We start from the raw sequence: 16,489 nt of genomic DNA, 5'->3' as shown, positions 1-16,489 counted from the left end.
AATAAATTTTTATATATTATTAGTATTAAAATATAAAATAATTTTTTAATTGTTTTAATTTATTCTTTTAACTATATAAAAGTATTTAAAATATGTTTTGTTTTAATAAATAATAATATATATTATTTTTAAACTCATTTCAAAAATACATGTTAAGAATAAGACTGAACACACTGATACATAATGGTATTTAGGTGTGTTCAAATGTTTTCAGAGAAAAAATTTTTATTTTTTATTTTTTATTAAAACACAGTTGGACACGACTGACACGTGTGTCGGACGAATGTCGATAAGTATTGTGTTTGAAATGTGTTGGATACGTGAATATGGTAACTCAACAAAGTGTAAGTACTTGATAGTTAAAGAGAAGTGTTAGGTAAACAATAACTATCTTGAACAATATGAACAAACATCAATCAAATAAAAATACACTGCACCTTAATTTAATGCTACTAATTAAATTTAAGATTAATTTATTCTTTTAACCCTATTAATTCACATTATTCACATATTGTTCAAAAATGTTGTTAGTTACCTATATTTTTCTAATAAATTATTATTTATATAAGACGCTAAAATTTTAATTTCTATTACTTATTTAAGCAGACCAATAAATTAACTACTTAACCAATCTAAATTATTTAATATTGGTCAATCTAACTATTATGAGAGATGCAAACACGATGGCAGATATTATGGCAAAGATGATAATAAAGTTACAATTTTTGCATGTAGAACTTCTTTTACCTTGAGAGAAGTTTAAGAGTAATCTTAAACGAGACTGTCCCTCTAACAATTTCTTATTTTATTTTTCTTTGTTTAATTTAGTTTGGCCACCAAAAAAATTGTAACTTGTAAGAATAAACTAGATATATATGTTTGCGATTCAATAATATGATATTTAAGAGGTGTATTAGCAATATAACTACTAATATTAATATATTGAGGACTAAATAAAGGTGATTGAATGATTTGAATCCCCTCATAACCAACTTTGCAATTGATTAATTTTTCCATTAATTAATAATTGAGTTGAACTTGTCATTATTTATTGGTTGAAACCATCATCCCAAAAGACAAATATACATATGACTGTTGTAACTCTTTCTAGTCTCTGCCATTTAGTCAACACAAGGATCAATTATCCTCAAGAAACGACGTATCGGAGACTATTGTGTGGGCAAAAGGCAATAATTACTTGTGAATATCTGTTTCTAGCAAGTTCAAATTTCAGAGATATATCTAATTCATCATTACTCGTCCAATAATTGTATCTTGTCTAATTTGGCATATCCTACTACGAATCAAGTGTAGCATCTGCATCTCCTAATCCTAAGGTAAAAATAATCATATGAATTTTTGCTTTATATAATAAGTTTTAATGCTCTAAAGTTAATTCATTTTATTTTGAGTATATGTTATTTAATAGAATCAGTATAGAAATCACCGAGAGCTCCTACGTATGTTGCATGCATGGTGATGATGGATTGTCACAAGTTGAATATACAATTAAATTAAGTATTTGTGATACTTTTTAGTGCTTGTATTGGCGCTATTATTTTAATAAAAAAGATATTTTTTATTAAAAAAAGATTTTTTTATTTATTAATGTGTTTGATAAATTTTTAGTAGTAAAAATAAAAACACTAGAAAAATAAAAAATATTTTTTTTTGAAAAGTTGTAATTTATATCTTTTTTTAAAAGATCTTTTTTCTTTAAAAAAAGATGTTTTTTATGTAATAAATAAACAAAAAAATACTTTATATTGTTATACCCAAACATAATTGATAGATAAAAAAATCTTTTGGATGAGATATCCAAACATATATAAAATTACTTTTACTTTTTCATAAGATCTTTTAAAAAAAGACAACTCAAGAAAAAAAATTTTTTAGAACTTCACCCAAACAAATCCTTAATTTCTTTTTTTTGGGAGATTGAGTTGGACATGGATAATGGGCTTCAAACTTTAAGCCCATATAGATAACTGGGCTTAAAACTTTAAGCCCTAAAATAGATTCTTGGGTTACATTTTTGGGGGGTTTAATAGCTTATCAGAAAAAGTGCGTATAAAAAGTGTTGGATATAGGCCAGGTCCTAAAACTAGAAAGTAAAAGATAAATCAAGTAAAACTCTTTTTGTGTCAGTATTAAGATAAATGAATCCCTTCTCATTTGAAAATATAATATAATTTAGTTATATCTAGATTTTGTTCCAGGAGTAATTTGTAGATATTTTACTATCAACTAGAAGAGTAGACCATTGTTTAATAAAAAATTTTCTGCAACACTAAATTTCTCCAAGCAATTCAAATAAAATAAAAAATTTCTCTCTTTCATTTTTCAAAAAAGAAAAAAACTTAAAAAGTCGAAATTTCAATTGTAGGATAGAATGCTTCTTTCTGTAGTGATTTTTTCAATGTTTTGTCCAACAAAGAGTGTTAGGTGAGATTGTATTGAATAGGTGTGGGAATTCATATAAAATTTTAATCTTTTATTGGTAGGTCATATTTAAGTATCAATGTAAAGTTTATTTTTGTGACATATACCCAAAATTTTTCATGTGGTAACAAACCAAAGAGATCAGACATTGCTGGACATAAAAGTGAGCATTGATATTAGTATTCTTTTATAGTGCATTTACTAATTCATGCTTTAAAAATAGTTATAAATAGAATGAATAAATTTGCTGTAAGGAACTTTTGAGAATGCTAAGGTTTAGGGGTTTAGTAACTTGGTTATTCATGTAACAAGTTTTGAAACTAAGGTAAGTGAAGTGAGTGATGGGAATAGATTGAAACATGTGAGTGAGTGAGTGAAATTTAGCAGTCTTATAAGGCAACCTTGTGGAACAGGTGGACTCACATGGAAGCAGAGGCTTGTGGTAGATGCTCTTAAAAAGAGAGGCATATACTTGCTTCAAATGCAAGAGGAGAGTGCTTTTTAGCACCTTGGTGAAAACCATGGTTTTCTTGAGGAACAAGTCAACAAGGAAAGGTGAAATGGATACCAATAGATGCTTCTATTCTGTGGTGATGATCCACAGGTTATTGGTCTTATTGTTCTTATGCCATAAGGGAGAAAAGGTTTGAAAGGGACACTGTACCTGCAACAACAATGTTAATTCAATATATACTAGTTTCACCCTTGTCTAAGCAAAAGAAGGTTAGAGGGTCTCTGCTCTGATCTTTATCTATCTTACCCCTCTCTCTCATTGAGTTTGCTTCCTCTGAATGAGTCACAACTAGTTTTTAACCAAATGGGGTGGCTACAATCCCTCCTCTCTCCCTTGAAGAAGCTCTGGTTTCGGTTGAATTCGAATCAAAACAAGAGTATGCATTCTCATTATGTTTAGTTAGTTCTCTCTTCATGATGCTGGCTTACATTGTTTATCTCATGGTTTCTTCTCCTAATAACATTGCAGGAAGAGGGATTTACATTCTGTATGAAGATGTCAAATCTTGCCAGTATGAAGATGTGCATGTCCTTTGGTCTATACTAGTGGAATCACATTCCCCTTCTTTGCCATCCAAAAAATAAAAAGCCATGGGAACATAGCATCACACACATTCAGAAGCGGCTGCTCCTAATGTACATAAAAATATTTATAATTAATGTTCATATAACATAAGAGACTATTTTATTTTTCACTTCTTTCTTTTAATAACTTTTGTAGCATCAAAGCAGAATGGTTTGATTCTCTTTCAATTTTGTTCTTAAAGGATCTACTATGTTCTTATACAACTTCTTTTCTTTTTCTCTCTGAATGATGTTAGTTATTGTTATTATGTCTATTTTAAGTTGCTGAGATGGTAGTTTGTTCCTTCTATTTCCCTCGTTGAAGTTGACCATTGAAAGTAACTTGGGTATTTAAATTACATAAAAATAAGATATTAGACTATTATGGAGGCATTGAAGCAGTGACATTGACATGTATATGCCATAGTAACCAAACCACTAGGGGTCTAGATTATTTATTTGGCAGTTGAAATCGCTTTCTGCAAAACAAAGTAATCTGCAGAGAAAATGTAATCTCAACCTATGAAAAGGTGGGTGGAAGAGGTGTGATATACTGATATTAGAATTATTTTTAGTCATGTGACCCATGTTTTTCAATAGGAAATCAATAGTTGCAACTTTTTTAAACGACACATGAGACAATGAAATATATTTTTGTGACAATTATGTGTTGTTAGCTGCATGATAAGCATTTAAAAAATTGCAATGTGTAAGTGCAACTTAGACAAATTGCAATTTGTAATCTGTGTCATCTTGATCAAGTTGAACACCTCTTACCTACAAAGGTAAAGTGTAAAAACTAAAAACACATTACATTACATTACATTTTAGCTTAAAACACATTACTAAAGCAAAGTTACCTTATTCTTTTTATGTAATAAGATGCTATGACCTAAAATTTTAGCTTCTACATCCTGAGTTAAACCATTTCTTCAAGACGCCAAAGGACTAACAAGTAAGCAACCTTCAACAATCATAACTCTGCCACTAACTATAAAATACTCTAACCTAAGAATTTAATTTTAATGCACTGTAAAGTAATTTTATATGTGCATCTAATCGTAATGTCACATCAGCAAAAATAACTACCTTTCACATTGATCGCGTGAATAGTCATTTAAGAGAATGGATCGGATATGATTGCACGACTGTATAAAACATTTTTGTTGAAGGGAAACATATAGAAAATTGCATCAAAATTAAACTCAACCTAAATCCCTGATCATATCTCCTAATGGGAAACATATAGAAAATTGTAACCAACTGCTGTATGTCCTGCATCATGTTAAATTTCATCATGCAATGAATTTAGATGATCATGATCATGTTAGTTATGTTGTCCAATAATGATGGTCATCACATTCTTGAAGGATGTGTGACTAATTTTTGTTGTTGTTTGATGCAAGGTGACCATGACTTGAAATATGGTTTATTATTCAGTGTCTCGAGACACAATGTCTATGTCAATATCTCATCTACCAAAAGTGATTGTGTTTCCGTGCTTGTAAACAAATTCGATATTATATGAGAAGCCAGGTTTCAAGTCCTTCCGAGGAAAAAGGATTCAGTGAAAAAAAGTACACAGAAAATTGAGAATTTCACATGCAATGATGCAGACACTGTCCCATATTTATTTATTTGTTTTGTCTTCAAGCCTAATGACAAACACAAGATTAGGGGATTAAAAGAATCAATACAATGTGGCTTATTATTAAATGGAATTTTGAAAAAGGAAGAAAATTGGAAGTGAACTTCTCTGTAGCCTCTTGTTTTGGACAGACACACTTTGCACCTGGAAATCGTCTATTGGATCACTATAATATAAATAATAAATCATCAAGACAAACATAACTTTGGATTTTTGTACACTTTGATTATAGTATTACTACTATTACTCATATTACACGACTTTCTATTATTGTCTTTTGTTCTATCGTTTATCGCTTATTAAATCTTTTATGATGAAGGTGTTTGATCCAAAAGACCAGACAATGCATGAGGATTATTTAATTTTTGTGCAATTATTAAATGAACTTATAAGTTTTTTTAGGGTACTAGGTGTAAACTCTCTAGTATTTGAAAATTGAGAGAGTCAACAACTAATTTTCAGGAATTTACTTTAAAAATCGAATCTGAGTCATAATGTTTAAACAACTAAAACAATTATCACCTTTAGTAACCAATTTGAGATTGGTCGAGTGGTTAGCTCACTCATCTACTTAAACAAGTGTCGGGGGTTTGAATTCCGACAAACTCTTAAATAGAGCTTAAATCCGCGACGGATTAGTGCTTGGCGTGTGGGGATAACCAACAAAAGTTATCACCTTTATTAGGTTACTTAATACTTCTTTCTTTCCTTCTCATGTTCAATTAGTAATTATGTTGAAAGCTCATTTAATTTCTTATTGCCTCTCACCACATTTCAAAAGTACACCAAACATATCTTTAGGGCCAAGACAATGACAGTAGCAAAAAGGAAAGATGTGAAAAGCTATGTGAAAGAGCTAAAAAAAGTTTACAAACATAACTCTAAGGAATCTATATACAATGCTTAATTAAGTTATTGAAGCATGTATGTATGAGTTTTAACAGGCTCATCAACCAATTAAGCCATACACAAGCAAGAAGCTTTGGGATTTTAGACAATCATTTACAGCAAGCAAGCAAAAGAAGAAAAGGCCTAAATTAACAGATAGTGATGGTATACTGAATATTATTGACTAATGTTGATATACATCACAATTCAATTCAATTCAATTAAACCGAAACCTTTTCTAGTTTCTTATATATCAATGCTATTAAATGATGAAGTATATATTTTCCAGGCTTATTGAATGGTTTATCATGGATCAGGTCTTACTTTCTAATATCTTTTATTTATTATTTTTATTCCAACAAAATACACACCGAAAGACATACAAAATGGTTGTCAGAAAAGGAAGATTCTGGTTTCTATAAGCTGCAAAATGTGGCAAGCTAAGGCACAATAGAATACCAAACCAACCCTTTTGCCTTATCTGCCACCGGCCTCTCAATGATGGAAAGCACTAAAAGCCAGTTGGGGCAGCATGTGCTATGCATATAGCCATATATTATACCAACATCTGTTACAAAGAAATGCACATTAATCAAAATTTTAGGTCACTTGTTTGGTATATATCCTGAGGCAGAGGCATGCATGCTTATTTATCGAAGTGCTAGTTTTTTATTACAAAAAAAAAATAATTTTGATGCACTACCAATATAAAATAGAATAATACAATTTTATATAACAATACGTCAATCAAAATAACTATTTTGATCACATAAATAGTCATCCAAAAAAACAAATAAAATTGGATAATAGTAGAAAATGTTTTACAATGAATCAAAATTAAATTCTTATCAAAACTAGAAAGAAAAAAAATCCTATATCCTAATTAAACTTGATAAGGTATTGCTCCAAAAACCAAAAGTAAAATATGAGGTGTGAAACAAAGCAATTGAGCTGCAAAAATCTTGCAAGTTCCAAGCATGCACGTTAGGGTAGAGGGTCTAGAATGGAATAGGAGTATGAGTGGTCCCCTACTCCACATTGGGGCCCACCAAGTTGATCCACCCTACTTACTTGTTAACCAATTATTTCTCCACTCTCATCCTCATCATCTGTGGTCCGTGGTCCCTAACACCAAAATTTGTAGGCTACCTGTCCTATGCAGTACACAACTCTGAAAAGGACACAGCCTATTTAAGGGAGAGTACATAGTTGAAACTAACAACTCAATTTTTAAACATATTAGATTGCTGCTAAGTGCTAACTAGTGATCTAAACTCTTTAAAATGATAAGGTTTTTTGGAAAGGAAAATAACTTGGGAAGAAAACTATATTTGGATTGTAATCTTATTATTATTTATATTAAAGCAACTATGTATTTTTTACATCTTACAAAGAAAGAAACTCTAATAATAAGACCACCATAGTCCCAAGTAGATAGAACATTTGTGATGCAAAGCAACCTCTTCCCATGCCATAAATGCAAATGACCCAAATTCCACTCCTTTGTGATACAAACACCCTGAACACCACATAAATTATTTGTTTAACGAGAAAAGCTTAAAACTTTGGCTGGCCCATGAAGTGCAACCTGTTAGACTCAGAGAGTGATTATGGTTTTACAGCTCGTGATGAGATGGAAGAAAAGGAGAGTGTGTTTTGTCAGCTTCTTTATGGTGATCAATTACATGTTCTTAAATCACATGCCTACTATAACAATATTTATATGGTTAAATTCATTTTAAATAAAATTATTGTTTATTAAAAAATTATAAATATTTATAGAATACATAATATTTATGCAGGAAAGCGTGGTAGTAGATTAGATGTATGACTGAGAGGTATCACTCTCCAACCTTGTGAAAATCTTTGCCTTGTATTCCAGGGTAGTTTAGTTGGCACTTGTTGGCAATTAACTTCATTTCACTTTGTCTTTTTGATGGAACTTCCTAGGCACACAAACACTTTCTCTCTCTTTCTCTTTGTTCTCTCTAGCTAGCGTCACGGAATACCAAAAATTAGTTATCAAAGTTTTGTTTAGTTTAGTTTGGTTTCATCTGATTCTTCCTTCCATATTCCATATGCATTGACAAAACTAATACCTTTTTCTTTTTTCTTCTTTTTAAAATCTTTTTCTGTTGTTCTTTATCTTTGTGCTCACATAAAAGCAAATAAAAGGCTTTGTGGAGTGCAAATCAATAAAAAACAAAAGAAAATAGCATATAGATATTAAGAAGCAAAGCATGAATGGTGGTGCAAGTGCTGAGGCAGAGGCAGAGTACTCTGAATTTGTGGAAGTTGATCCTAGTGGAAGATATGGAAGAGTATATACAATACACTTTATACAACTCTTCAGATTTTGGTTTTTTTTTTTTTTTCAAAGTAATTTACAAATTATTATGCTATCAAGGGCCTTATTTTGATTATTGGTTTTGAATTCCATGTTTTGACAGTATAATGAAATTCTTGGTAAAGGAGCTTCCAAGACAGTGTATGCACCATATCCTTTATTATCTTGTTTTTCAGCAGAGCCACCTCAAAATTTTCAAAGCAAAATCTTCAATTTCTTTTAGATTTTCTTCCTTTTGCAAGTTGAAAATTGTGGGGGTGCCACCAAAATGAGATTTTTGTTTTTAATATGAGGTCATGTCCATTTGTTGCAGTTATAGAGCATTTGATGAGTATGAAGGGATAGAAGTTGCATGGAACCAAGTGAAGCTTTACGACTTTCTGCAGAATCCAGAAGACCTTGAGAGATTATACTGTGAAATTCATCTTCTCAAGACATTGAAACACAAGAACATCATGAAGTTCTACACTTCCTGGGTTGATACTACCAACAGACACATAAATTTTGTCACTGAGATGTTCACTTCTGGGACTCTAAGACAGTAAGCCTTATCCATTTTGTGTTATATCTTACCTTCAATGCTTGGTTTCATTTGCATGTCATTTCAGCTTCTTGATCTTGGCTTTTACAAACTGCAGGTACAGGCTTAAACACAGAAGGGTTAACATCAGAGCTGTTAAGCATTGGTGCAGGCAGGTTTTGGAAGGGCTTCTCTATCTACACAGCCATGACCCTCCTGTGATCCATAGAGATCTCAAGTGTGATAACATTTTCATCAATGGCAACCAAGGAGAAGTTAAAATTGGGGATCTTGGCCTTGCTGCAATTCTTCGCAAATCTAATGCCGCTCGCTGTGTTGGTGAGACAACAACATGAAATTAGCCTTTATTTTTCATTGTCACCATGATCAAATACACATGTTATGCCTTCTTCCACAATTAACTATTCAGATGAATTTTATGATGTTCTCAGCATATTTTGAGTTTGTTAGCATGGCTTATTTCTGTTCATTGTTTTACTTCATTTAGGCACACCTGAGTTTATGGCCCCTGAAGTATATGAAGAGGATTACAATGAATTGGTTGACATATACTCTTTTGGAATGTGCATCTTGGAGATGGTCACCTTTGAATATCCTTATAGTGAATGCAACCATCCTGCTCAAATTTACAAGAAAGTTTCCTCTGTAAGAACTATTTCTTTCTTTGGCCATGATTATTTTTGCAATTTGGTTTCATTATTTTTGTCCAAATTACTAACATGGAATGCATATTTTTCAGGGGAAAATGCCAGAGGCTCTTTACAAAGTAAATGATCCCGAGGTTCGGCAATTCGTAGAGAAATGCTTAGCAACTGTGTCCCTCAGACTTTCAGCAAAGGAACTATTGGAGGACCCTTTTCTCCAACTTGATGATTATGGATATGACTTGAAACCATTCCAATATCAAAGAGACTGCTTTGAAGTAACCCCAATAATTAGACAGTCTCTTAATGGAATTCATAGCAGCAACACCACCTTAATGAGTGGCTCCACCGATAATCCTGGTGGTTATGGACCTGTGTCTGAACTGGATTATCACCAAGATGATTTTGAAACAAGTGAAATAGATCTCTTTGATTGTGAGGAGGACGAAAAATTAGCTGAATTCGACGCCTCAATTAAAGGTAGGAGAAGAGAAGATGATGGCATCTTTCTGAGAATCAGAATAGCAGATAAGGAAGGTTGGCATTTCCCTTGTTATTTCCTTCTTCAACATTTTCAGTCTTTGATGATTCCATATTCTGTTGCTCTTTAATTCGCCTTGGTTACTCAGTAATTAGTTACTAAACAAGCCATATTAACAATGTCTTCTACATAGGTCGAGTTCGAAACATCTATTTCCCGTTTGACACCGAGACTGATACTGCATTGAGCGTTGCTTCTGAAATGATAGCTGAACTTGACATAACTGACCAAGATGTAACAAAGTTAGCAGATATGATAGATAATGAAATTGCAAACTTGGTCCCTGAGTGGAAAAGGGGACCCAGAATAGAGGAAAGTTTACAATGTGAAAGTGAACATTTCTGCCACAATTGTGCTAGAAACGGTTCTTTATTTGATTATGCATCATCAGATAATCCATGTGCCAAGAATCTGCAATTTTTCCATTGTTCTAAGAACGGATGCGCAGCAGTTCATGGCAGATTCGAGGAGATTACTTATCAAGTTGAAGGGTCTGAAAACTGTGCTACAGAAGGTGCACAAGATCCATCATACCAACCCAAAGGCATTAGTTGTACTGATATCTGGGCGCAGCGCGATGAACCAGACTTGTGTTCTGAAGAGTTAAAAGACATACAATGTGACGACAAGTCTAATGAGACATCAAATCAATCAACCATCAAGGATGGTGGAAGAACTATTGATGTGGATGACCAAAGTGATCTCAATGCTAGAAAGCTACCTTCTATTCCTTCATCGGATTGTGTTCTTCTGGACTATGAGAATGAAATTAGACAAGAACTGAGATGGCTAAAAGCAAAGTACCAGATGCAGTTAAGAGAGCTTAGAGACCAGCAACTAGGGAGTAAATCAAAATTTGCTAGCACATCCCCTGACACCGAAAAATTAGAGCTATCAGCTACATCCCACTCGAAGTTACAGGACAAGAAATCATTGCTGAGGCCTATGGTTTGTGGTAACAATTTTCTTGTTGATGCTGAGAAGTGCACAAGTTTGGCTGATCAAATGGTTCAAAATGGTGATGAGACAAGTGAGGCTAACAGTCCAGAACAAATGATCACAGCCAAGGATTTCTTTGCAGGAGCCTTGCTTCCACAGTCCCTTTATAGGGCCACTTCTCTTCCTGTTGATGCAGTAGATGTCTAGAATCTCCAAACCACTCAAGTTTCCATAATTTTCTCATCATTAAATGGGGCACCATTGTAAGTAAAATTAAAGAAAACCCAGATGTAACTTAGTGTACGTAGTTCTAGGCACCCTTTTCTCTATGAAAATCACTTTGAACTTGACATGTTATGAAAAAGAGTCATGTAAATCATACACAGATTAACACAATCACATTAATGTAAGCAAAATCTTCCCCTTGTGTTGCAACTCCATCTCCTAGTTAGAGGTACCTACTTATGAGATGCTATTGTTGTGAAATGCTTTCTTGTATGCTTGGTTCATAAAATGCTCTATTTGATATAATACAAGTTCTTATACATTCATATTTTTCTTCTTTCTTGTTACTTTTTAATTTTCCCTAGTGTGAGTTGTATGCATACCTTATCCAGAATGTAGGGGAAAAATATCTTAAAGACTTTTATATATGCATGCACAAAGGTAGCTTGACCAACACCTACCTACTATTCTCCATTTTGATGGATAACGCCAAAGATCAGATGACCCCTCTGACAAACATTGTGGGGCAATTTCAAAGGACAAACCAACAAATTTGTGTGATGCTTGTTCACCCTTCTACAAAATATGAACATACAAACATAACAACGGCCATGTAGTTTTGCTGCTGCACATAACTAGTGGCCAACTTGGTAGGGTATATATACATACACACATTAATATAATAGAAAGTTCTAAGGTATAAATAGGTTAGGTCCCTATCCATTAAATGGCCACTTTATAAATGAGCCATGTAACTATTTTTATATCAAAATTAGACATAAATATGAATACAATAAAGCAAAGTACAGAAAAATGTAACAGTGGTGATGAAGGAGGTTCAAACTCTCAATTTAGATCTTAAAGAATAAGACACCTGAATGAGACAAGTCAAGATTATTTATAGAATTAACTATGTATAACACATCAGCAACAATGAAAAATAATGTGATGGCACTGTTATTCTTGGATGATTATCTGTTGTCATTAATGCACATGCTGGAGAGGCAGGGTATGGTGTCCACCATTTTTACCAATAAAAGACTTCAATATGGCATGGCATTATAGGATAAGAGGAAGATATAAAAGGTTACGGCCGTGTACACGAATGAAAGAAGAAATGCATCATAATTTATACACGTAGACGAATACTTTTATAACTCTACTTTAAAGTAATGGCACTTTACAAGTGAATTGAACGGTAAATATAATAGAGATTAGGCAGTCGCTAGTTGGAAAGCAAAAAGCAAAAGCTACGTACTATCAACACCGGCATAGCGGATCCATCATTGTCTAAAATAACATATTGACTTGTCCATGATTTTAAGCAAAATTACGTTGCTTAACGGATATATCTTCCAAGCTTTTATTAAAACTACCATGGACATATATTCATTATTCCCAATGAATAACACAAATAACACATAAAATCAGCAACTTCTGTCAATTATGTGTATATTTCCATCTTACATATTACTCATTACTCTGTGCTTTACAGATATACTATCGACAGAGCATCACACCTACATATTTTATGCTCGTCTTAAATGTTATTAATCTTGCTACAAACTACATTCCTATAGGATACATTTCCCTTAAGCCACTATGAGTAATACAATGATTAACTGTCATCAATATACCCCAAAAAAATAAAAAATGAAAAATCATTTCCCTCAGGCCTATGAATCAGATGCAAGAATTGAAAGTCAATTAAAATAGGTGTGGATACTATGAACCAAAGCAGACTAGGTAAAGAGAGACCACCGAATTATCTGAACTGATTGATTCAAATCCAGGGTTATAGAAAATGTACCGCCTCCAATTTGGTAAGATTAGACCTCAACTGCGAGATATCTTGACAGGCATAAACAAGAACACAAGCATTTGATTGACTCGGAAGCATTCTAGCACGCGTCCACTTGAAGTCAGACCTCAGGCAAACTCATCTAAAAAAGTGAATGATTTTAAGCTCCTGTGTACATTTATATATTTTCAGTTTAATATACTTGTAAATTACTCATCAGTTCTAGTCGGATTCTTCATGAAATTCCACTGTTTCTTCTACCAGTAATCCTGACATGAACATGAACCATCCTTGAAATGATGAAAACGTGTGGAGTCTCTTACAATAATTTCTCTACCGACAAGCTTAGAGATATATTTTATGGCGGAATGACAGTCATTGCAGACTCTAAGGTTCTTCATGATCCTCAGTGTGGCATATCCTGGAGTATTTAACAAAGCAAATGCAATAGCGAGTTTTTCGCTATGGTGTCTAAGGATTTGTTCCTTCACTTCCTGGTCTAGATCATGCAAGACAGAATCAGTGTCTGGAATAAAGCCCATTTTCTTTATCTCCATCCATATTTTTGAAATCATTCTATATATTGCATCTCTTTGTGGATGAAGCCCATCTTCAACCCCAAAAATATGGACCTTGTTCTGGATTTGAACCCAGCTGATTCCTTGTTCCTTCTTTACTGCTCTGTCCTTCATTGATTTCCTAATCATAGCAGCATCTTTCCATCTTCCACAAGCTGAAAGCGTATTAGCAAGTGCTGAGTAAGCCCCACTATTGTTGGGATCAAGAAGAAGCAAATTTTCAGCTGCCACTTTAGCTAAATCCACATTTTTATGAACCCTGCAAGAAGCCAAAAGTGAACCCCAAGCTATAACATCTGGTTCAACAGGCATGTTTTTTATAAAATGATATGCTTCTTCAAGCAATCCAGCACGCCCAAGCAGGTCAATCATGCAAGCATAATGGCTAGAGGTGGGTTCAATGTGATGAGCATTTTTCATTAAACTAAAGTAACTCACATTTTTCATTAAATTAAAGTAACTCTTACCCTGTTGTACCAATCCCACGTGCGAACAAGCAGACAAGACACCAACATAAGTAATTTGGTCAGGCTCTATGTCAAGTTTCAGCATAGTGTCGAACAGTTCTACGGCATCTTTTCCAAGACCATGTTGAGCTAGAGCTATAATCATGCAAGTCCAAGTCAATTTATTCTTGTTAGAGCATATCTGTTTGAATACTTTCCTTGCATCTCTGATGCTTCCTGATCTTGAATACATGGTAATTAAAGCATTACCAACAGAAATTGATGATGCTTCTTGCAATCTTATGGCAGTTGCATGAAGCTGCTTACCGTGATCAAGAGAAGCCAAGCTTGAAAAGACACTTAAAACTGCTGCTAAAGTATAGTTGTTTGGCTTTGGACCTTCTCTAACCATTTTCCTGAAGAGATCCAAAGCATCGCTAAGTAAACCATTTTGTGCATAACCTACAATCATGGCTGTCCATGCAACTATATCTCGAAATTCTAATGAGTCAAATATATCTCTTGCTGGGTTTATATCCCCAATTTTGACAAAGCCATCTAGCAGTGATGTGAATGCTATAACATCCAGATTTGAGATACCTGTAATATCTACAATCCTATGAGCAATCTCAATGCCACCAGACTTTGCATACATTAAGATCAGAGCATTTCTCACAGCTCCAGATATGTCTATATTAGCTCTTACCATGTATGCATGGACTTGTTTCCCAAGTTTCAAATTTTCAAGATTGGCACAAGCTGACAAAATACTTCCCAAGGTGTACTTATCTGGCTTTGAAGATGAACTGCTAAGCATAAGCGAAAAAATTTCAAGGGCTTTGACATCATGTCCTTGATGAGTATATCCTGTAATGATCGAATTCCAAGAGACAATGTCTGGATCAGTCATTTCCTGAAAAAGGGCAAGTCCAAGGTCAAGTTGACCAAAATGCATATGCATCGAAATCATAGTATTCCAAGTTGATTTGTCTTTTAGCCTCATCCGGTCAAACACAACTTTCGCCATTACTGAATCACCTGACTTTGCATACATGTTAAGAAGTGAATTGGCCACAGGAACAACACTGAACAATCCAAGTTTTACAATGAAGGAGTGAACCTTTCTACCAATATCCAGTGCTTCAGTTGCAGCACATGAAGCAAGAACATTGGTAAATGTGAACTGGGTTGGCGACACTCCACATGAAATCATCCTGAGAAACATATGAATGGCATTATCAAAACGACCCAACATGTTATACCCCACTATCATTGAAGTCCAGGAAACAGAATCGGGTTCAGGAATTTCATCAAACACTCGCTGTGCAGCTTCCAAGTTCCCCCTTTTGGCATAAGCTGACAGAATGGTATTCCAGGAGAAAATGGTCTTCAGCGGCATTTCAGCGAACACGCGGTGAACATCAGAGAAGGAACCAGTTTTAGCATAAAAATTGAGGAGATTGTTCATCAAGAAGACACCCAAGTGAAGGCCGTGTTTGATGATTCGAGCATGAACGGATCTTCCGACAAAAGGGTCTCTGGATTTGATAGCGGATTGGAGAACATCGGCGTATAAATCGGAATGGGAAGCATAAGAAGTAGTGCAGGGAGGATTTGTGATCCCCATCAACACAAAGTGAGAGTGTTGAATTCAGCACCCGCATGAAGATGGAGGCTCTATTGGTGAAGTTGCGGCTAAGTTGTAGGAATTTAGAATTTAAATTCTGAAATCAACCTACAAATTATATCATGTGTTAGTTGGTTTCTAAACTAACTTTAACTTCCGTCACAATTTTATTAAATTGGTAATGAATTATTTTCTCTGAATCTAATATATGTTCACATTTTCTGATATTAATTTAGGCTACAATCTAAATTTCCCCATAATTGAAAAGAACAATAGCTTGGTACTATTAGAAATGAGCTCGTGAGCTCAGTTAGACTAAACTCAAGTTCAACTCACGAAAATTAAATTTAACTAAAGGTTCGACTCATTAATAATTAAGCTTATTTCGTAGTTCAAGTTCACAAGCTGACTTAAATAATAGAACATAATCTATAATTCTATATTAATAAATTATAACTTATATATATTACAAAACATTAAAAAATAAATTTTATTTATTATCTATCTATCAATTATAAATTTTTTATTTATGTCCTATATCAAAATTATATAAAAATTATTATAAAATTTTAAATAATTAAAAACATTAATATATATGTATATATTACTATTATACACATATATATATATAATTATTAATACGCATATCCTACATGTATTTAATTTATATTTTAATATTATATATATAATCGAGCTAGCTCACGAGTTAATGAACTGAGCTTATCCAAACTTAAACTCGACTCAT

General features: G+C 33.4%; 2 protein-coding genes across 3 annotated transcripts; one reads left to right on the top strand and one right to left on the bottom strand.

The window, feature by feature from the left end:
* The first annotated feature begins 7,874 nt into the window (after positions 1-7,874).
* Positions 7,875-11,618, top strand: LOC107467019 (probable serine/threonine-protein kinase WNK9). Of its 2 annotated transcripts, XM_021131228.2 has the most exons (8): positions 7,875-7,893; positions 8,221-8,376; positions 8,506-8,543; positions 8,716-8,943; positions 9,041-9,261; positions 9,431-9,588; positions 9,683-10,124; positions 10,262-11,618. In XM_021131228.2, exons 2-8 carry the CDS (start codon positions 8,296-8,298, stop codon positions 11,272-11,274), a joined length of 2,181 nt encoding a protein of 726 aa, XP_020986887.1. In that variant the 5' UTR covers positions 7,875-7,893; positions 8,221-8,295; the 3' UTR covers positions 11,275-11,618. The 2 variants fall into 2 exon arrangements, with proteins under 2 accessions (XP_020986887.1, XP_015941509.1); XM_016086023.2 differs by lacking the exon at positions 7,875-7,893 and having other exon boundaries at positions 7,900-8,376.
* A 1,118-nt stretch (positions 11,619-12,736) lies between these two features.
* On the bottom strand, positions 12,737-15,838 carry LOC107467017 (pentatricopeptide repeat-containing protein At2g22070). Its single transcript, XM_016086022.3, has one exon. It carries the CDS (start codon positions 15,742-15,744, stop codon positions 13,351-13,353), a length of 2,394 nt encoding a protein of 797 aa, XP_015941508.1. The 5' UTR covers positions 15,745-15,838; the 3' UTR covers positions 12,737-13,350.
* Positions 15,839-16,489: the final 651 nt, after the last annotated feature.

The sequence above is a fragment of the Arachis duranensis genome, chromosome 9 (assembly GCF_000817695.3).
Source record: "Arachis duranensis cultivar V14167 chromosome 9, aradu.V14167.gnm2.J7QH, whole genome shotgun sequence".
Classification (NCBI taxonomy): Eukaryota; Viridiplantae; Streptophyta; class Magnoliopsida; order Fabales; family Fabaceae; genus Arachis; species Arachis duranensis.
This window is presented reverse-complemented; position numbering and strand designations above follow the sequence as displayed.

Coding starts and splice junctions, on each gene's coding strand:
- LOC107467017 (XM_016086022.3), bottom strand. CDS start 15,744: ATGGGGATCACAAATCCTCCCTGCACTACTTCTTATGCTTCCCATTCC.
- LOC107467019 (XM_021131228.2), top strand. CDS start 8,296: ATGAATGGTGGTGCAAGTGCTGAGGCAGAGGCAGAGTACTCTGAATTT. Junction 8,944..9,040: donor ACTTCTGGGACTCTAAGACA/GTAAGCCTTATC, acceptor TACAAACTGCAG/GTACAGGCTTAAACACAGAA. Junction 9,589..9,682: donor TTTACAAGAAAGTTTCCTCT/GTAAGAACTATT, acceptor CATATTTTTCAG/GGGAAAATGCCAGAGGCTCT.